Source organism: Callithrix jacchus, chromosome 22, assembly GCF_049354715.1.
Source record: "Callithrix jacchus isolate 240 chromosome 22, calJac240_pri, whole genome shotgun sequence".
In the NCBI taxonomy this organism is placed as follows: Eukaryota; Metazoa; Chordata; class Mammalia; order Primates; family Cebidae; genus Callithrix; species Callithrix jacchus.
This window is the reverse complement of record NC_133523.1, coordinates 50,450,000-50,470,749: the sequence shown is the minus strand read 5'-3', so window position 1 is coordinate 50,470,749 and position 20,750 is coordinate 50,450,000. Positions and strand designations below refer to the sequence as shown.

Below are 20,750 nucleotides of genomic sequence, written 5' to 3'. Positions count from 1 at the left end.
CTGAACCCAGGAGGCGGAGGTTGCGGTGAGCCGAGATCGCGCCATTGCACTCCAGCCTGGGTAACAAGAGCGAAACTCCGTCTCAAAAATAAATAAATAAAATAAAATAAATAAATAAAAGCCTTATGAGAGAGTGCTTTCAGAGTCCCATGAGTCATTTCAAATATCTGAAAAGTCTTTGCAGTTGTAAATATAGATATAGAAATGAATTTGTAAAGAAATGTGCACATGTGTATATATCTGCTTTCTCCCCAAGAGGACCTATTAATCAATGATTTACCAGTAGAAAAGAGCACAGCTTATGCTTACTAATATTTACAAGCATTGTTATCTATTGAAGAAAACCAGAGCTCCTTGGAAAACAGGCTGATTCCAGGGCTGGGACAGGAAAGGCACAACATGAGCCTGAAAATATTTTTGCATCAGAAAGTAATGAAATTGTCAATAATATTGACATGAAAAAGCAGAGAGCCTACAGCTTTAGTGAGTTCCCACTGTCCAAAATCCGGGAGAATTTGAACATTAAAATCAGTGCTGGTAATAATTGAGTATAACTCATTGAATAGATTAGCCCAATTTCTTTCTCAGGCAATGATACAGTAATGGACTATCCAAATTTTTTTCTTTTACAATTTTCTACAATTAGAAAATCAATGTCAGGTGCAGTAGCTCATCCTGTGATCCCAGAATCACTTGATGCTGGAGATTGTGACTAGCCTGGGCCACATGGTGAGATCCGATCTCTGCGATAAATAAATAAGCTGGGTGTGGTGGTGTACAGCTGTAGTCCTAACTACTCAGAAAGCTGAGACTGGAGGAGCCTTGAGTAGCTCAAGGCTGCAGTGAGCTGTGGACATGCCACTGCAGTCCAGCCTGCGTGACAGAGTGATACCCTATCTCTAGAAAAAGTAAAAATAAAAATGAATCAAGCAAAATACATCATACAGTTTTCAGTAGGCCCTGAAGACTACCTAGAAGTTTAGTGCTTCACTAGGGCACACCTCCTGACTCCAGACCCTATGACCCCCTCCCAGCTTGCAAAAAATCGCCCTAAACAATAACTTCTGTAACTTTCTACTGTTTACCCCAAACCTACAAAACTGCCTCCTATTCCACCACCCTGCACTCTTTGGACTCAGCCACTTTCACCCGGGTGAATAAACAGCCTTGTGGCTCACACAAAGCTTGTTTGGGGGGGTCTTTTCATTCAGAGCGTGCATTTTAACAACATTCACCAGGTAATATGTTCCTGTGCAAACCCTTTCCATTTTATTAGGGTACTCTTCTGGGCACCATCTTCCTTATTAGAATGTTTCTCTAACATCACCAAAGACATTCAGGTTTCAGGATTTCATGTTCTTCAGTGATATGGGCAGTCTCAATTAAGCCCCAATAGCCAACTAGTAACTGCATCTCAAATGGAAGATTTCTGCTCCAAAAACCTAGCAGTCACCTCTGGGTACTGCCTATGTGTTTTTGCTATAAGCCTGAGTCTGGGTTTCACACAGGGTTGTTGGAGAGGAAATTTGTTGGTATCGGCCCTCTAGTTTCTCACATGTCCTTAATTAAAGTGGTAAATCATCTTTTGTACACCAGGTATCTATACTGTTTTTTGTTTTTTTTTTTTTGAGACGGAGTTTCTCTCTTTGTTACCCAGGCTGGAGTGCAATGGCGCGATCTCGGCTCACTGCAACCTCCGCCTCCCGGGTTCAGGCAATTCTCCTGCCTCAGCCTCCTGAGTAGGGATTACAGGCACGCACCACCATGCCCAGCTAACGTTTTTTTTGTATTTTTAATAGAGACGGGGTTTCACCATGTTGACCAGGATGGTCTTGATCTTTTGACCTCGTGATCCACCGCGCCCGGCCTATACTGTTTCATATTAACTTGTTAGGCTCTGGAAATCTTATTGGTTCTTACTTAGCATGTCTAATAAATATTGGCTGAAGGGCAAACTCACATGCCTTCTGTTACACAATACCAGGTAAAAAAAGGTAGCAGTCACTTTTCTTATATGGATATTCAGGAATTTTAAAAAGAAAATTACGTGACCCCTAACCTAAAGATTTAAACATAAGACCATTGGTAGAAACCACTGTAAAAATAAAAAATAAAAATAATAATTAAAAACAAACCACTTAAGACCTAACTCCATAAAAACCCTAGAAGAAAACCGAGGCAATACCATTCAGGACATAGGCATAGGCAAGGACTTCATGACTAAAACACCAAAAGCAACGGCAACAAAAGACAAAATAGGCAAATGGGATCTAATTAAACTTAACAGCTTCTGCACAGCAAAAGAAACTACCATTAGAGTGAACCAGCAACCAAGAGAAGAGGAAAAAATTTTTGCAATCTACCCATCTGACAAAGGGCTAATATCCAGAATCTACAAAGAACTTAAACAAATTTACAAGAAAAAACAACCCCATCAAAAACTGGGCAAAGGATATGCACAGTCATTTTTCAAAAGAAGGCATTTATGCAGTAAACAAACACATGAAAAAAAAGCTCATCATCACTGCTCGTTAGAGAAATGCAAATCAAAACCACATTGAGATAACATCTCACACCAGATAGAATGGCGATCATTAAAAAAAATCAGGAGACAACAGATGCTGGAGAGGATGTGGAGAAATAGGAATAATTTTACACTGTTGGTGGGAGTGTAAATTAGTTCAACCATTGTGGAAGACAGTGTGGTGATTCCTCAAGGATGCAGAAATAGAAATACCATTTGACCCAGCAATCCCATTACTGGGTATATACCCGAAGGATTATAAATCATTCTATCATAAAGACACACGAACACATGTTTACTGTGGCACTGTTTACAATAGAAAAGACTTGGAAAGAACCCAAATGCCCATCAAAGATAGACTGGATAAAAAGAAAATGTGGCACATATACACCATGGAATACTACGCAGCCATCAAAAAGGATGAGTTCATGTCCTTTAAAGGCATATAGGTGAAGCTGGAAACCATCATTCTCAGCAAACTCACACAGAATAGAAAGCGAAACATCACACGTTCTCACTCATAAGTGGGTGTTGAACGATGAGAACACATGGAGACAGGGAGGGGACTATCTCACACAGGGGCCTGTCGGAGGGTGGGGGATTGGGGAGACGCCATTGGGAGAAATACCAATGCAGATGACCGGGGAGAGGGATGCAACAAACCAACATGGCACATGTATACCTATGTAACAAACCTGCACATTCTGCACATGTACCCTAGAACTTCAAGTATAATAATAATAATAAAATTAAAAATTTGGGCCAGGCACAGTGGTTCACATCTGTAATCCCAATACTCTGGTAGGCTGAGGCGTTCAAGACCAGCCTGGCGAACATAGCAAAACCCTGTCTATACTAAAAATACAAAAATGAGTTGGGTGTGGTGATGCACACCTGTAGTCCCAGCTACTTGGGAGGCTGAGGTTGCTGTGAGCGAGACTGCGCCACTGCACTCCAGCCTGGGCAACAGAGCAAGACTCTGTCTCAAATAAATAAAATAATGAAAAAATGTCAACAAAATTGAGCGCCGGGCATGGTGGCTGACACCTGTAATCCCAGCACTTTGGGAGGCCGAGGCGGGTGGATCACCAGGTCAACAGATCGAGACCATCTTGGTCAACATGGTGAAACCCCGTCTCTACTAAAATGACAAAAAATTAGCTGGGCACGGTAGTGCGTGCCTGTAATCTCAGCTGCTCGGGAGGCTGAGGCAGGAGAATTGCCTGAACCCAGGAGGCGGAGGTTGCGGTGAGCCGAGATCGCGCCATTGCCCTCCAGCCTGGGTAACAAGAGCGAAACTCCGTCTCAAAAAAAAAAAAAAAAAAAATATATATATATATATATATATATATATATATATATATATATAAACTCATCTAAAAAAAGTAGGAAAGGGCCGGGTGCGGTGGCTCACGCCTGTAATCCCAGCACTTTAGGAGGCCAAGGTGGGTGGATCACGAGGTCAAGAGATCGAGACCATCCTGGTCAGCATGGTGAAACCCCGTCTCTACTAAAAATAAAAAAAAATTAGCTGGGCACGGTGGCGCGCTTGTAATCCCAGCTACTCGGGAGGCTGAGGCAGGAGAATTGCACATTGCACTCCAGCCTGGGTGACAAGAGCGAAACTCCGTCTCAGAAAAAAAAAAAGTAGGAAAAACATATGAACAGATATTTTACCAACAAAGAAGACACACAGGTGGCAAATAAAAACATTTTAAAACGCTCAATATCATAAAGTTTTAGGGAAGTGTAACGAAAACTACAGTGAGATACCACTACTGCTATATTAAAAGAGCTAAAATTAAAAAAGAGTGGCCACATGAAGCACTGGCAGGGATGAAGAGGAACTGGAATTCTCACAAACCCTTGGTGGGAATAAAATAGGAAACATCCATTTAGATCAAAGTTTGGCATTTCTTAAAACGTTAAACATTCACCTACACTGTAATTCAGACATTACAGTTTCCGTTATTAACACAAGAACAATACAACATACCCATATAAAGAACTGAATCCAAGTAGTTATAGCAGCTTTATTTGTAATATACTAAAATCTATAAATAACATAAATGTCCCTAAAGACGTGGATAAACAGTGACTTATCCATAGAAAACCCTAATACTCAGCAGCACAAACATTCATCATTGTTGAATCTCAAAATAATTATACAGCAAGAAAACCAGAAAGAATATATAAATATATCTCATTGAAAAATTCCAGAAAATGCAAACTAATTTACTGTAAAGGAAATCAGTTGGTCCCGGAAGAGCTGGGGAAGGCAGAGGGAGATTATAAAAGGATACAAGGAAAATATATGGGTGACAGATAAATTCATTTTCATGGTTGTGATGATGGTTTCATGGCTTTACCAAACTGTACATTTTGGATACCTGTACCTTGTTGCATGTCAGTTGTATAAACTAGACCTTCATAAAGCTTTCAGAAGTGGCTCAAAATTAAGAGTCTAGATGTTGCATGTTTTTATCTTTTTTTGAAAACCAGGTTGGGCCGGGTGCAATGGGGGTGCAGTGGCTCACGCCTATAATCCCAGCACTTTGGGAGGCCGAGGCGGGTGGATCACGAGGTCAAGAGATCGAGACCATCCTGGTCAACAATGTGAAACCCCGTCTCTGCTAAAAATCCAAAAATTAGCTGGGCATGGTGGCGCGCGCCTGTAATCCCAGCTACTCAGGAGGCTGAGGCAGAATTGCTTGAACCCAGGAGGCGGAGGTTGCGGTGAGCCGAGATCGTGCCATTGCACTCCAGCCTGGGTAACAACAGCAAAACTCCGTCTCAAAAAAAAAAAAGAAAGAAAGAAAACCAGGTTGGCAACTTGATATAGACTCCACTATCTCTCTCTCTCTCTCCTCATGCCCTGAGAAAGGCAACCTTGCCCCAGAAGCAGCAAATTTTGGCAAGCAATGAATTCTGTTGCCACCTGAATTAATAGGAACGTTGGTTGAGTCACAAAAACCATATCCCTGGACTGCAGAATGATCCTTCTCTCTATTCTTATTCTCCTACCTGCATAGCAATGGCCTTGAGGTAAACAGTTGAGAGAGGATGCGAGGAGCCACAAAATTTTTATAGACTATTTTCTGACAATGACTTCAGCGATAGGAAATGGTTATAAAGATCATCAGAATTTCTGTACGCCCTTGTCCCACACAGCTATATTCACTGAAAAATTTGTAGATGAACTTTTAGAAGAGGCATTCCATCTAACTTACTGCAGCGCTCCCCACTCCGCATTTACCCAGAGTTTCAGTCCCAATTACAGTTGTGACTCGAATTTAACCTCTGTATCTATAGTCTGAAATCAAATGGAACCAGGCTACACTGACTTACATGTCATGGCACATGGCTCCCTTGCAGGACCCAGGAAACAGATTCCCCTCAATGGTGCTAGGAATTATATGGTATTTCTTGTGAACAAGTGAACAAACTTCACGGGCACAGAAGCACTGGGGATTGTCACAACTGCCTCCTTTTCATGGTGACCTCTGGCCTGACAAAAATGGCATCAGACCACAACACAGGAACACAAAGCCTGGCAGGCTTTGAAGCCTTGGACAGCAGGCCAAGTAGACCAATACAGGACAAAGACCTGTCTTCTGCCATCACACTGTCCTTTCTGAGCACAGAAAGTGGGCAAAATCTGTCCACCCCTTCATGCTGACATCACGATTCTGCCATCACATTGTCCCTTCTGAGCACAGAAATTGGACAGAACGTGTCCACCCCTTCATACTGACATCACTATTCTGCTTATAAACATTCTATACAGTGAACAGAACCCCCAAGATTAAAGATGCATACATTTTTTTAAACTTTTTTTTTCTCTGAGATAAGAGTTTTACTCTTGTCGCCCAGGCTGGAGGGCAATGACATGATCTCGGCTCACTGCAACCTCTGCCTCCTGGATTCAAGTGGGAGGCTGCCTCAGCCTCCCGAGTAACTGAAATTACAGGTACCTTCCACCATGCTGGGCTAATTCTCTATCTTTAGTAGAGACAGGTTTCACCACCTTGGCCAGGCTGGTCTTGAACTCCTTGCCTCAGGTGATCCGCCTACCTCGGCCTCCCAAAGTGCTGGGATTACAGGCCTAAGCCACTGCACCTGGCCTTTTTACAACCTTTATAAAAAGATTATAAATCAGAGCAGTGTGCACCAAGCAGTTTCCAAACTGGTGAATCAGAAGCTAGAAATACTCATTACAAGCATCATGTGAGAACAGTGTCCCTAAAAAAAGTAACCCTTCTTAGAATGCTGACAGCGCAACTCACATTGACTCCTCTGGACCAAAAGTGGGGCAGGTCTATACTCTGAAGTCAGAGAAAAGAAATGAGGATCCCCTACTTGCCTGACCTATTAATAATTTCCCCAAGCAAATGGGAGAATACAGAGGTTTGCTTCTTTGTGCACTGTGGGGAAGTGACTCATGCGCACGGTGTGCACCTGCCAGGTGGCAGAAGTGAAATGGCTTCAGCCTCAGAAATGGGCAGTGACATAAATCAGGCTATGACCATGGGAAGATTATAAATAACAATGAACCTCCTCAGAGCTTCCCACATACCTGAAGCTTACATAGAATCCCCCATTGTAGATGCTCAAAATTTAAATTTAGGAGGATGGCTCCCAGTCTCTCCAGTGCTATTATACTGAATAAAAAAATAGCACCTTCCTTTCACATTTAAGGTCTTTCTTCAGTGTGAACTTTCCGATGTCGAATGAGGTTAGATTTGCGGCTAAAGGATTTCCCACATTCACTGCATTCATAAGGCCTTTCTCCAGTGTGAACTCTTTGGTGCTGAATAAGGTCAGATTTGTGAGTAAAGGGTTTCCCACATTCACTGCACTCATAAGGTCTTTCTCCAGTGTGACCTCTCTGGTGCTGAATGAGGCTGGAGCTCTGGCTAAAGGATTTCCCACATTCACTACACTCATAAGGTCTTTCTCCAGTGTGAACCCTCTGGTGCTGAATGAGGCTAGCACTTTGGCTAAAGGACTTTCCACATTCACTACACTCGTAAGGCCTTTCTCCAGTATGAAGTCTTCGGTGCTGAATGAGGCCAGAACGCTGTCTGAAAGATTTCCCACATTCACTGCACTCATAAGGTCTTGTGCCAGTATGAATTCTCCTGTGTTGAATGAGGTCAGATTTGCGGGTAAAGGATTTTCCACATTCACTGCATTCATAAGGCCTTTCTCCAGTGTGAACTCTTTGGTGTTGAATCAGAATAAATTTGCGGCTAAATGATTTCTCACATTCACTGCACTCATAAGGCCTATCACCAGTGTGAATGCTGCGGTGTCGAATGAGGTTAGAGAACTGCCTAAAGGATTTCCCACATTCGCTGCACTCGTAAGGTCTTTCTCCACTGTGAATTCTCTGGTGTTGAATGAGTTCTGATTTGCAGCTAAAAGCTTTCCCACAATCACTGCACTGATAAGGCATTTCTCCAGTGTGAACTCTTCTGTGTCGAATGAGATTGAAGATTTGTCTAAAGGATTTCCCACATTCACAGCACTGATAAGGCCTTTCTCCAGAGTGAACTCTCTGGTGTCGGAAAAGGTTAGAGCTTTGTCTAAAGGATTTCCCGCACTCACCACATTTATAAGGCCTTTCTCCTGTGTGAACTCTCTGGTGTTCAATCAGGTTAGATTTGCAGCTAAAGGATTTCCTACATTCACCACACTCATAACGCACTTCTCTGGTGTGACGTCTCTGGTGGTGAATGAATTCAGATGTATGGATAAAGGCTTTCCCATGATCACTGCATTCATAAGGCCCTTCTCCAGTGTGAACTATCTTAGGTAAGCCTAGGTGGCACTTTTTGCTAAAGGATTCCCCACATTCACTACACTCGAATGTCTTTGGTCCAGAGTGAATTTGCTGGTGCTGAACAAGTGTGTTCTTGCAGGTGAAAGCTTTCTCACATTTACTACAGTCATAAAGCCCTTCTTCAGAGCAGACACTCTGAGGCTGAACAAGTGTGTGTGTGTGGCTTGAAGCTTTTTGACATTCACCCCACTGGTAACAACATTTTGCCCCATGAAATGCCCGTATATGCTTGCTGCTGCTACTGTGTGGCTCCTCACCACTAGGAGTGGCTTGGTGTTGGAGTAGGCCCATGGAGGGTGGGACGTCCTCCCCACAGGTAAAATAATTCAACATAAGGAATCTGCAACCTGTCACAAATGTAGCCCCATCCACATTCCTTTTCCAGGGTTCTTCTTCATTGTTATGCTTTTGGTGCTGGTGAAGGTCAGCATTAAAACAGAAGCCTCTCACACTTGTGCCACCCAAGTATGACTTTTGCACAGGGGATGTGGTTTGGTGCTCAGCCTCAGACAAAATGTCCTTCAAGACTGGGGCACACATCTTAACTGCACTGAGGTGAGTTTTCTGGGTGGGTGTGTCCCCCTTAGAAGTTCTGACCTGTAACTTTCCTCCTACAGATGCAGTGTGCTCAGAAGCTATGGCCTCATTCTGTGTCCCATGGCAATAACCTGAAAGCAGAGAAACACTGATGAAACGCATGGCGACTTTGATGAAAGGGGAAAGATGTATCACAGAAAGTGTGAGACACAAGAACTGAGTGCACAGAACCGTTCTGAGAACAAGGGAACTGGGGAGGAATAGTCTGCTTTGAAGTACTGGGCTTTGGAGACTATAGAGATGTCATTTCATCACAAGAAGGACAGGAGAGTGAGGTACAGCACAGGAGGAGGAGGAACACGGTCTCCAACTCACTCTCTGCCAAAGCCCTCAGGATGACTTTGCTATTCATGTTTGTGCTACGAAGTAGGCTGCTGTCGTCCAGTCCTAGGTAAATCCAACGAAACCGGGTAGTTGGTGATCAAAGAGGCCTATCTGAGGCTGTGTGTATACCTCATAACACAGTGAGTGTAGACTGAAGATCACTGAAAAGAAGTGAGCTGTAGAGAGGAACAAGTGACACAGAGACCACGAGGGCGGAGGTAGCCAAACGCTGGAAGTGATGATGAAACGACAATTCAGCACAGTATTAACTACAGGGAAGTAGAAGTAGAAACGAGGTATGGCCAGTGGCACTTGCACCAAAATGCTGCCGGGCACACTGCAGGTTCCTGATGTGATTCTAATACAACCATGAGGTCATGCCCTTCCAAGGCTGCCACTCACTAAGGCCAGGCCTCCTCTGAGGCCACCTTGCCTTTTCACTGTGTGAAGCGACGAGGGCACTCCCTGCAGCCCTCACCGTGTTTCCACATAACACATGAGTAATTTAAGTCTCCAGGAAAGAGGACAGGGGAGTAACCAGCACTCACAAAACAAACAAAAAACACTCAAAGGAGGGTCTTGTAAAAAGAGCTCCCTAGTTCATGTAAGGAGTAACCATGACAATGCCTGCAATGGCTGATATCGGTGCACATAAGGAAGTGGCAGCTAGAGGAAGAGGTCAGAAGGTACCGTGGATCTGTACACAGTCATCCTCACAGGGAGACGACAAGAAAGGTAAGATCCAGGAGGCTGACAGCAAGACTCCTGAGACAGAGAGAACCCTGGGGTCAAAAACTAAGGCAGAGACCATTCAGAACACTGGGAGGGATGCTAGGACCTTACCCAGGGAGGTCACATGTGCAAAGTTCTCCAGCATCACATCGCAGTACAGGAACCTCTGAGCTTCATCAAGGAGCTCCCACTCTTCTTGGGAGAAATAAATGGCCACATCCTCAAAGGTCGTACGCTGTCATTGCAGGAATAGTTCAATCCACGATCAGACTTGGAGTTCATTATCCTCTCACCCCCAATATCCATCCCCAGGTCACCCTATTGTCCACCTCAGAGGAGATAACCAGCCATGGTGCCATCGATGCCTACTCTCTCCCCACAGTTCCACTGATACCAAGTCCCTGAATAACAACAATAGGCACGTGAACAGATAGATGCTATCTAAGCTCTGGGTCTGGCAGGTAGGGTATACCTCTCGTTACAAACACCGGTTAGGGAGAAGTGGCCATAGAGAGGGTGTGAGTGATCTGACATTTGTCTTGTCAGGCAGTATCCCTGAAGTCGCCAAGATTCATCCTCCAAGACACAAGTAACATGGGCTCACCCTTTACCCCTATGACTCCAGTTCACCTGCAAGGTCCTCAGTTTATTCTCTCTTCTCATGCACATCACTCTTTGAACCACACCTGTCTCACACAGCTGCATTCCCACAGCCACAACCTCAAAGGTCACACAACTTTTCCATGATGAGGACAGTTCATTCTATGATCAGTATCTCTCCTACGATACTGATCTATCCCTGTTGATCTTCCTCTCCATCTACTCATTTGAAAGAACAAAAAAATAACGTAAAAGAAAGAATAAAACAGGAGCCAGTGACATGGATGCCCCTCTCTCCTCATGGTCCAATTGGTCATTGTGTTCTCCCAGAGCGAAAACAGGCAGCTGGTCAAGTATCTAAGCTCTGAGCCTGCCATGCAAGGAACCACACACTCTCTTGTGAGGAAACTCTCCTGGAAGACCGAAGACCATGGCTCCCAAACACAACCAAAAGTCTAGGGTCATACTTCACCCTTCTGTCCTCAACGCCAAGGGGCCACCACTTCACCTTCTTGTCTCCACATACACGTCACTCTACCACACCTCTCTCACAGTGCCACTCCCTCCGCCACAGCTTACTCCCTGCCTCACGCCGTGAGCATCTCCTTGGTCTCCCCACTGGTTACTCAGCACATGGGGCCCAGAGTGGCCGGCAAATTCTAACACCATTCAGTACTACCCCAGATCTCTAACTGCGCCTAAAGTTAGGAGCAGTCTCAAGTCGTACAACGAAGGCCTCTACCTGACTGTTCCTTGCTTCAGCCTCACCCACCAAGAATCACCTGTGGGTCTCAGATAACCAAGGCCTTTTCCACTTCTGGGCTGTGAGTGCTGTCTCCCCACCAATCAAACCCTTCCTCTCTCCAACTACCACTATTTCAAGGTCCACCCTCGGCAGCTCTCTACCCCTGGCCCAGTGAGTACCACAGATACGCCCCTAGGCTAACATGACAGCCTGACTGAAACTCCCCAGATCCCACCAAGAGTTAATGTAAAATCCTGGGGGTCTGCAGAGAGGTGAATAAGCACCGGCCCTGGCATCATCCTGTCTGTGTAACTCCGATGCCTCTACATCCATCTCACGTCTACTCACCCGAGAAGCCTCGGCCACATGCCAGATCATAATCTCTCTCTGACCCTCCCCTTGGACACTTCTCTCCAAGACCTGTGTTGCAACACCTCACACAACCAGGGGCTCATGCAGGGGACCAGTCCTTGACCTTCACCTCCCGTTCCTGGGCAGTTATCACTGTTACCATTGTGAGTAGGCTTCCTCTCTACTAAACGTGATCCAGAGCTCCACCCTGGCCCACGGATGGTCCACTACCTTTTGGAAAAGTCTCCATTCTGAATCCCTCCTCACTGTTCCTGACCTATGATTTCAGCAGCCCATGAAGCATTCTCTGAAAGCTCTCAAACAGTTAACAGGTCAAAAATAAAATTTCTGATATCCCAAATGAAAACTACTCCTACTGGGCTGGGCGTGGTGGCTCACGCCTGTAATCCCAGTACTTTGGGAGGCCGAGGCGGCTGGATCACGAGGTCAAGAGATCGAGATCATCCTGGCCAACATGGTGAAACCCCGTCTCTACTAAAAAAAAATATATACATATATACAAAAATTAGCTGGGCATGGTGGCATGCGCCTGTAGTCCCAGCTACTCGGGAGGCTGAGGCAGGAGAATCGCTTGAACCCAGGAGGCGGAGATTGCAGTGAGCCGAGATTGTGCCACTGCACTCCAGCCTGGCGCCTGGTGACAAAGCGAGACTCTGTCTCAAAAAAAAAGAAAACTACGCCTACTATGGACTTCCCCATCTTATGTGATGGAGCCTCCACCTTTTTATTTTTTATTGGATTTTAGGTTTTGGGGTACATGAGCAGAGCATGCAAGACAGTTGCGTAGGAACACACATGGCAGTGTGCTTTTCTTTCCTTCTCCCCTTCACCCACATTTGGCATTTCTCCCCAGGCTATCCCTCCCCATCGCCCCCTCCCACTGGCCCTCCCCATTTCCCCCCAATAGACCCCAGTGTTTAGTACTCCCCTTTCTGTGTCCATGTGTTCTCATTTTTCATCACCCGCCTATCAGTGAGAATATGCGGTGTTTCATTTTCTGTTCTTGTGTCAGTTTGCTGAGGATGACGTTCTCCAGATTCATCCATGTCCCTGCCTCCACCCTTTTAACCGCCAAAATAAAAACTCTGAGTCATCCCTGACTCCTCACTTATCGTCAAAATTAAAAACTCCAGGCAGCCCTACTTAAATAATAAATCCAGAAGGCCAGGTGCAGTGGCTCACACCTGTAATCCCAGCACTTTTGGGGGCCGAGGTGGGTGGATCACGAGGTCAGGAATTTGACAACAGCCTGGCCAATATGGTGCGACCCTATCTCTACTCAAAATAAAAAATTAGCTGGGCACAATGGGGGGTTCCTGTAGTCCCAGCTACTCAGGAGGCTGAAGCGGGAGAATCGCTTGAACCTGGGAGGCAGAGGCTGCAATGAGCCAAGATTGTACCCCTGCACTGTAGCCTGGAGGACAGAGAGAGACTCCGTCTCAAAAATAAATAAATAAATAAAAATAAAAATAAAACCCAGAATCCAACTACTTCTCGCATCTTCTCAGCCACCGTAATGGCCCAGCTACTTTCACATTCACTTGGACTATCCCAGTAGTCTCCTCTCACGTCTTCCCCCTTCATCCTTCATTCGGTTTCCCATGCTGCAGCCACAGAGTGCCTAAAAGACCTGAGTCAGATCACCTCCCTCTTCCACTCCAAACCTCTTATTGTTACTTTTTTCTTTTTTTTTTTGATACGGAGTCTTGCTCTGTCACCCGGGCTGGAGTGCAGTGGTGTGATCTTGGCTCACTTCAACCTCCACCTCCCAGGTTCAAGCGATTCTCCTGCCTCAGCCTACTGAGTAGCTGGGATTACAGGCGTGCGCCACCATACCCAGTTAATTTTTGTATTTTTCCTAGAGACGGGGTTTCACCATGTTGATTGGGCTGAACTGGAACTCCTGAGCTCGTGATCCGCCTGCCTCGGCCTCCCAAAATGCTGGGATTCCACGCATGAGCCACCGTACCCAGCCTATTACTATTAAGAAACGAATACACACTCAACTTTTCAGGGAACTATTCTGACTTCTACCACATTGCTCCCTGATCTCATGAGAAGAAAAGAATTGTCGGTTCCTGAACCATCTCAGCCTCCTCTCCAACCCTTTGCATATACTGATAACTATGCCTTGGACAACCTTCTACATCTCCAGCCGCCAACAATTTCATATAATCTGACCTGGACTTAGGACACTGGGCTTTGTATCTGCTCAACGTCCCAGGACCCAAAAGTGGTGGGAGAGCAGATCAAGAGCACCACTTGTTCAGAGACTATAATGGGTGAACTGAGGACCAGTCACACACACCACTCCCCAGTTAGGCTTCATAAGCGATTCTACAGTTATGGGAATCTACAGAAACAGAAAAGCCACGAGAGTCAGGAACCACCACTAGGTTCCACAGGCTCAGTGGAAAAAGCCACTTTTGGAGCCAGGTGGCCTGGGCTGCCTGCACTATCTCTGCACCTCAGTCCTCAGTGCTGACTTTACCAGCTGTGTGAGCTTGGACAAGAACTCAATCTTCCCGTGTCTAACTACTACCACCTCTCTGCAGCCTGCTCTTCCCCTGAGCAACGTTTGGAAAGCGTTAGGAAATCCGAGCCCAGTGTCCCTATCTGTTCACAACCCTCCAAGGCTGCCAGTTTCCTCAGAACGGTCAAATTCCTCAGGTGCAATTCGGCCTCATTCTTTTTTTTTTTTTTTTTTTTTTTTTTGAGACGGAGTTTCGCGCTTGTTACCCAGGCTGGAGTGCAATGGTGCGATCTCGGCTCACCACAATGTCCGCCTCCTGGGCTCAGGCAATTCTCCTGCCTCAGCCTCCTGAGTAGCTGGGATTACAGGCACTCGCCACCATGCCCAGCTGATTTTTTGTATTTTTAGTGGAGACGGGGTTTCACCATGTTGATCAGGATGGTCTCGATCTCTTGACCTTGTGATCCACCCGCCTTGGCCTCCCAAAGTGCTGGGATGACAGGCGTGAGCCGCCGCGCCCGGCCAATTCTGCCTCATTCTATGTTCCTGCAGACACGAGATGGATCCCAGGCTCCCGAATCCCCCCGGCTTAGCTGCGACCCCAAGCTCTGCACGCGCCAGGGCCCCTCCCTGCCCGTCACGTTTCCCTACACACTGCGCGTCATAAACGGGCCCCACCCACAAGCGCCTTCCTTTCCCGGGCACCGCGGCCTGGGCTGCAGGGCTGTGAGCAGACGCCCCTCCTGGGCTTTAGGACTTTTGTTGGGAGAGGGCGGGCGAGACCCGAGGACGCAGCACTCACCTGAGCCGGGTCCCTCATTGTGAACGCCGCCATTGAGCTCTGTCGACCAGGCGGGGAGCGGCGGGCGACCGGGGCGGGCCTTCGAACACAGCGGTCCCTATCCCGGGCTTGGCACAGCTCACCGGGCGTGGCGTCGCCGAGCCTCAGACTTACTTTCGCGCCTTCTCTGTACCGTGTCTCAGTCGCGACCCCCGCTGCAGACGTTCTAGCGAGGTGAACAGACAGTAAAGAAGCCAAAAGAACCGCCTCGAGGAAGACACCGGAAGTCCCGCTCCGTCGTGCTGCTAATGCACGGAAGTGCCGCTATCCTGGTCATTGGCTCAACTCCGACGCCGTTTAGCGCTTTGCAGTCTGGGTAACGTAGTTTACAAAATGCCACATAGCTCTTCCGAGTACTTTGCTCCTTTTTTTTTTTTTTTTTTTTTTTTTAAAAAAAATGATGTTTATTATAACTTCTAAAGTAGGAATTAATAATAATTTTTTTATGCTGGCAACTCTGATTTTCTTTTCTTTTTACAGGTTTAAAGAAGCTCAGACTTTTTTTTTTTTTTTTTAAGAGTCTCACTCTGTCGCCCAGGCTGGAGTGCAGTGGTGCGATCTCGGCTCATTGCAGCTTCCGTCTCCCGGGTTCAAGCGATTCTCCTGCCTCAGTGTCGGAGTAGCTGGAATTACAGACCCACACCACCACACCCGGGTAATTTTTTTTGTATTTTTAGTAGAGATGGGGGTTACACCATGTTGGCCAGGCTGGTCTTGAACCCCTGACCTCAAGTGATCCACTCGCCTCAGTCTCCCAAAGTGCTGTAATTACAGGCGTGAGCGACCTCGCCCAGCCTCAAGCGCAGAGTTTTTAACATGCATATATTACGTAGAGATGAAGTCTGGGCTTTTAGTGTATGCATCACCTTAATAGTGAACATTGTACCCAACAGGTAATAATTTTTCAACCCTCATCCCCCTCCCACCTGGGATTAATAAAATTTAAAAAATAATTATAACTAAAACACTAAGACAGGTGATAAATGGAATAATAAATTGCTCAATTACAGTAGGGTAACAGCCCCGCATGGTGGCTCATGCCTGTAATCCCAGCACTTTGTGTGGGGGGCAAGGCAGGTGGATCACTTGAGGTCAGGAGTTTGAGACCAGCCTGCCCAACATGGTGAACCCCATTTCTATGAAAAATATAAAAATTTTTTGGGCATGGTAGCACACACCTGTAATTCCAGTTATTCAGGAGACTAAGATAGGAGAATTGCTTGATTTCAGGAGGCAGAAGTTGCAGTGAGCTGAGCCACTGGACTCCAGCCTGGGTGACAGTTAGACTCCATCTCAAAAAAAAAAAAGAGATACACAAAACAATGCAATGGCACAGAGAGCCCAGGAATAAACCCAAGTATATACAGTTAAATAATTTTTGACAAGGTCTCAAAAAAAAAAAAAATTACAACAGGATAAAATAAGAGTATAGGGGCCGGGGAGGAACAAACAAATGCAGTGAACAGAAAACATTTACAAACATAGGCTAACTATATCAATATCAATACTCATTTTAAACGTGAATGGTTCAAACAGACCAATGAAAAGGCAAAGGTTGTCACAGTGGATACGTGCAAGATGCAATGAAATCTTCTCAAAGAAATCCACTTTAGGCCGCATGCAGTGGTTCACGCCTGTAATCCCAGCACTTTGGGAGGCCAAGGTGGTGGATCACAATGTCAAGAGATCAAGACCATCCTGGCCAACATGGTGAAACCCTGTTTCTACTAAAAATACAAAAATTATCTGGGCATGGTGGTGCATGCCTGTAGTCCCAGCTACTCAGGAGGCTGAGGTGGGAGAATAGCTTCAACCCAGGAGGTGTAGTTTGCAGTGAGCGGAGATCGTGCCACTGCATTCCAGCCTGGTGACAGAGCAAGACTCTGTCTCAAAAAAAAAAATCTAATTTAAAGACTCAGATGGACAAAAATAAAGAAAAAATGTATACTATGATGACACTAATCAAAAGACCTCTTGAATGCCAATATTAATTTCAGAAAAGGAAGGTTTTTCTTTTTCTTTTTTCTATTTTTTTGAGATGGAGTTTCGCTGTTGTTACCCAGGCTGGAGTGCAATGGCGCGATCTCGGCTCACCGCAACCTCCACCTCCTGGGTTCAAGCAATTCTCCTGCCTCAGCCTCCCGAGTAGCTGGGATTACAGGCACCCGCCACCATGCCCAGCTACTTTTTGTATTTTTAGTAGAGACGGGGTTTCACCATGTTGACCAGGATGGTCTCGATCTCTTGACCTCGTGATCCACCCGCCTCGGCCTCCCAAAGTGCTGGGATTATAGGCGTGAGCCACTGTGCCCGACCCTGTTTTTCTTTTTAAAACTTTTAATTAAAAAAATTTTTTTTGGAGAGATCAGGTCTCACTACATTCTCCAAGTTGGTCTTGAACTCTTGGGGGATTCTTTTGGCTTGGCCTCCCAAAGTGCTGGAATTACAGGCATGAGCCACTGCACCCAGCCAGAAAAGGCAGATTTAATACCAGGGACAATTATCTGGGATAAAGGGGTAATAATGATAATGAGTTCCTTGGTTATCGTAATATGCTCTGGTCCCCTATTTTCTTTTTTTTTTTTTTTTTTGAGATGGCGTTTCGCTCTTGTTACCCAGGCTGGAGTGCAATGGCGCAATCTTGGCTCACCACAACCTCCGCCTCCTGGGTTCAGGCAATTCTCCTGCATCAGCCTCCTGAGTAGCTGGGATTACAGGCACGCACCACCATGCCCAGCTAATTTTTTATATTTTTAGTAGAGACGGGGTTTCACCATGTTGACCAGGATGGTCTCGATCTCTTGACCTCGTGATCCACCCGCCTCGGCCTCCCAAAGTGCTGGGATTACAGGTGTGAGCCACCGCGCCTGGCCAGGTCCCCTATTTTCATGAGACAAGGTATTTGTGGGATCGTAAGACTTGGCCTCATGGAGACTGCCTGTCTCCCTTGGAGATTGTGCTCTCGGTACTTGGGTACTCTGAAACGATGGACCGAATAACCCTGCAGATCATGTTTATGTTCTTTCCAGGCTTCTCTTCTTGGGGTACATTTTTGGAGAACTGAGGGTTTAAGTATAGACAAAAGCTGGGTATAGTACTCATTGAAGGCGAAGCAGGCAGGCTGAGGGCCACCATTTTCTATGAGTAATCTTTCTCAAACACGGGAAGTATCAGGGCTGGGACTGAAAAGAAGCACTCCTTACTGCTTTGTATCTGTCAGCTCTGCTGGGAAAGGACAGGTGATTTACGCCCAGATCTTAACTTAAAAAGGTGGCTGCATGACATCAAGAAGTCAACGCTATTGAAAAACTTTCATTACTTACATTTCCTGAGAGGAGGAGGGATGCCATACCACACAGGGCCACACAGGGGAAGAACCAGGTTTGGTCAGGAGGCAGAAAATAAGGAAAGTGTAGATCACAGATTTTATTATTTTTCATGGGAAAGGTGAGGTAGGGCAGGAGAAATAGTTTAGGGTTGGCTAGTTTGAATAATGCTGGCAGGCTCTAAGCCATAGCCGTGGTGTCTCGTTGTCTAGTTCCTGGCTCTGCGTGTTTTAGGTTGAGGACAATATTGGTCTGGTGTGTGACTCAATATTGGCCTGGTGTGTGAATTAAAGAGGGTGGCTGAAGATACAAGCTCGAGATTGGTTTGAGGGTTTGTAATCACACCCTTGAAACCTGAATCAAAGGGGAGGATATAAATAACTTTGGCCATTAGTTTTGCCGCGTAATTAATGAGTGAAAATGACAGAGAATCTAAGAAAATTCAGAACAGCAGAGAATGGCAGGGGTGAAAATCCCTGTTCCCAAAACTTGCATCCAGTGTATAATGTCAGACATTCCTCTGCTTCCTCTATTCGGTGTTGGCCATGATTAATTCTGTTTTCAACACAGAACAAGACTAGCACAACAGGAAATTTAGGGCTGAACGAGGTGGCTCATGCCTGTAATCTTAGCACTTTGAGAGGCGGAGGCGGGTGGATCACTTGATCTCAGGGGTTTGAGACTAGCCTGGGCAACATGGCAAAATCCCATCTCTACTAAAAATACGAAAATTAGTCAGGCGTGGTGGTGCCTGACTACAGTCCCAACTTCATGGGGGGCTGAGGCAGGAGGATCACTGGAACCCAGGAAGTTGAGGCTGCACTGAGTTGAGACTGTGCCACTGCATTCCAGTCTGGGTGACAAAGTGAGACCCTGTCTCAAAAAAAAAAAAAAAGGGGGGGGGGCGGACATGGCACTCCTGAATGTTACCAATACCGAATAGTTTAATGGTTCACTCTTGAAATATAAATAAATCTCCTAAAGGAAACATGGCTGTCTACTGCGAAGAGTAAGCCAGCTTCACCTAAAATAAAGGATGGCAATTAGAATGGTAAGTACGATGATCTTTTTGCTTCCCCCGGTACGGAGGCCTTGTCTTCTCTAGCTTAAGAGAGGAAACTCCAAATACACAATACTCCGGGACTGAGTTCCGAAGCCCCGCAGCAGGAGCGCTCGAAGAAAGCGCCGTGTGGGAGTCCAGGCGTCTGCCCAGTGCCGGCCGACACTAGATCCCAGAAAGCAGCGCAAGGCTGGATGGCGATGACTACCCCTGCCAGAGGCCCCTGGAACGCCTGGCTCCGGGGGGACGTTTCGGGAGACCGCGGCTCTGGGTCACCGCGTTCCCCTGGGACCTGCCGCCTCAGTTTACAGCCCAGCTTCCCTCCTCTGCCCGTCGGGGGACGCACATTCACCCACTTTATCTCCACCATCCGGCTCATCAGGCGATCGCATGTGTACCTGCGCAGAACTCGCCACCTCCTTCAGCAACCAGAGAGCAATGCGCGCTGCGTGGTGGACTACAAGTCCCAGAAGCCTTTGTTCCAACATTTTTCATCCAGGGACTTTGACCCAAGAGCCTGCCGTGGGAGGCCTTGGGTATCAGTGAAGTCTGGCTGTAATCCCTGAAGGGGCAGGGATATAACCACTGATGTGCGGCTTTGAGTGGAGGCCAGGGGCTTATTGTTTATTTGTAATTGCAGGACCCGTAAAACACCCAGCAGAGTCAGACTGGCAGCTGGTGTGTCAGAACAGTCAGGTACACATTAAGCCTGCACAATACAAACATGTTGTCTATGCAGAGGGTGAGGAGAGAAAGAACTTTGTCTACCCCACCTTATCTTACGGGCTGACTCCAAGAAACTGGACTAAGGATCTGGATATTAAAATCAAAGCGTTAAGGCCCGGAGGGATGTCTCACTCTTGTAGTCCCAGCTACTCAGGAAGCTGAGGTTGGGGGCGGTTGGCAGGTGTATGGCTTGGGCCTAGGAGTTGGAGACCACCCGGGGCAACACAGCAAGACCCCGTCTCTACAAAAAATACAAAAATTAGTAGTGGTACTCACCTGTACTTCCAGCTATTAAGGAGGCTTGGATAGGAGGATCCCTTGAGGCCAGGAGGTTGAGGCTGAAGTGAGCTCTGATGGTACCACTGCTCTCCAGCCAGGGCAACAGAGCCAGACCCTGTCTGAAAAGAAAAAGCAGTAGCCATATCTAGTGTTGGAGAAGACATGGACATTAAGTTTTTTACCTTCTGATGGTGCTGTAATAGATTGAAAAACCATGTTGAAAAAGTATCCCCTGCCTCATACAGATCTTTGCAAACAAAAATTCTCCTTCCTGTGGACCGAGAAGCATATGCGAGAATGCTCACA

General features: G+C 46.3%; 2 protein-coding genes and 1 long non-coding RNA gene across 4 annotated transcripts in view; 1 reads left to right on the top strand and 2 right to left on the bottom strand.

The window, feature by feature from the left end:
- Positions 1–6,343: 6,343 nt before the first annotated feature.
- Positions 6,344–15,284, bottom strand: ZNF551 (zinc finger protein 551). Its single transcript, XM_035283931.3, has 3 exons — positions 15,015–15,284; positions 10,134–10,257; positions 6,344–9,037 (listed from the first exon to the last, which is right to left on the bottom strand). The coding sequence occupies exons 1-3, from the start codon at positions 15,045–15,047 to the stop codon at positions 7,218–7,220; spliced, it is 1,977 nt and encodes a 658-aa protein (XP_035139822.3). The 5' UTR covers positions 15,048–15,284; the 3' UTR covers positions 6,344–7,217.
- Positions 14,899–20,750, top strand: part of LOC100391085 (uncharacterized) — a 41,172-nt gene continuing 35,320 nt past the window's right edge. For both annotated transcript variants that reach the window (XM_078361006.1, XM_078361005.1), the window contains exon 1: positions 14,899–15,369. The gene's annotated coding sequence lies outside the window, so the exon portion shown is untranslated. The remainder of the gene's footprint in view (positions 15,370–20,750) is intronic.
- Positions 15,449–16,366, bottom strand: LOC144580878 (uncharacterized). Its single transcript, XR_013531160.1, has 2 exons — positions 16,232–16,366; positions 15,449–15,676 (listed from the first exon to the last, which is right to left on the bottom strand). It is a non-coding gene; the product is annotated as an uncharacterized LOC144580878 (long non-coding RNA).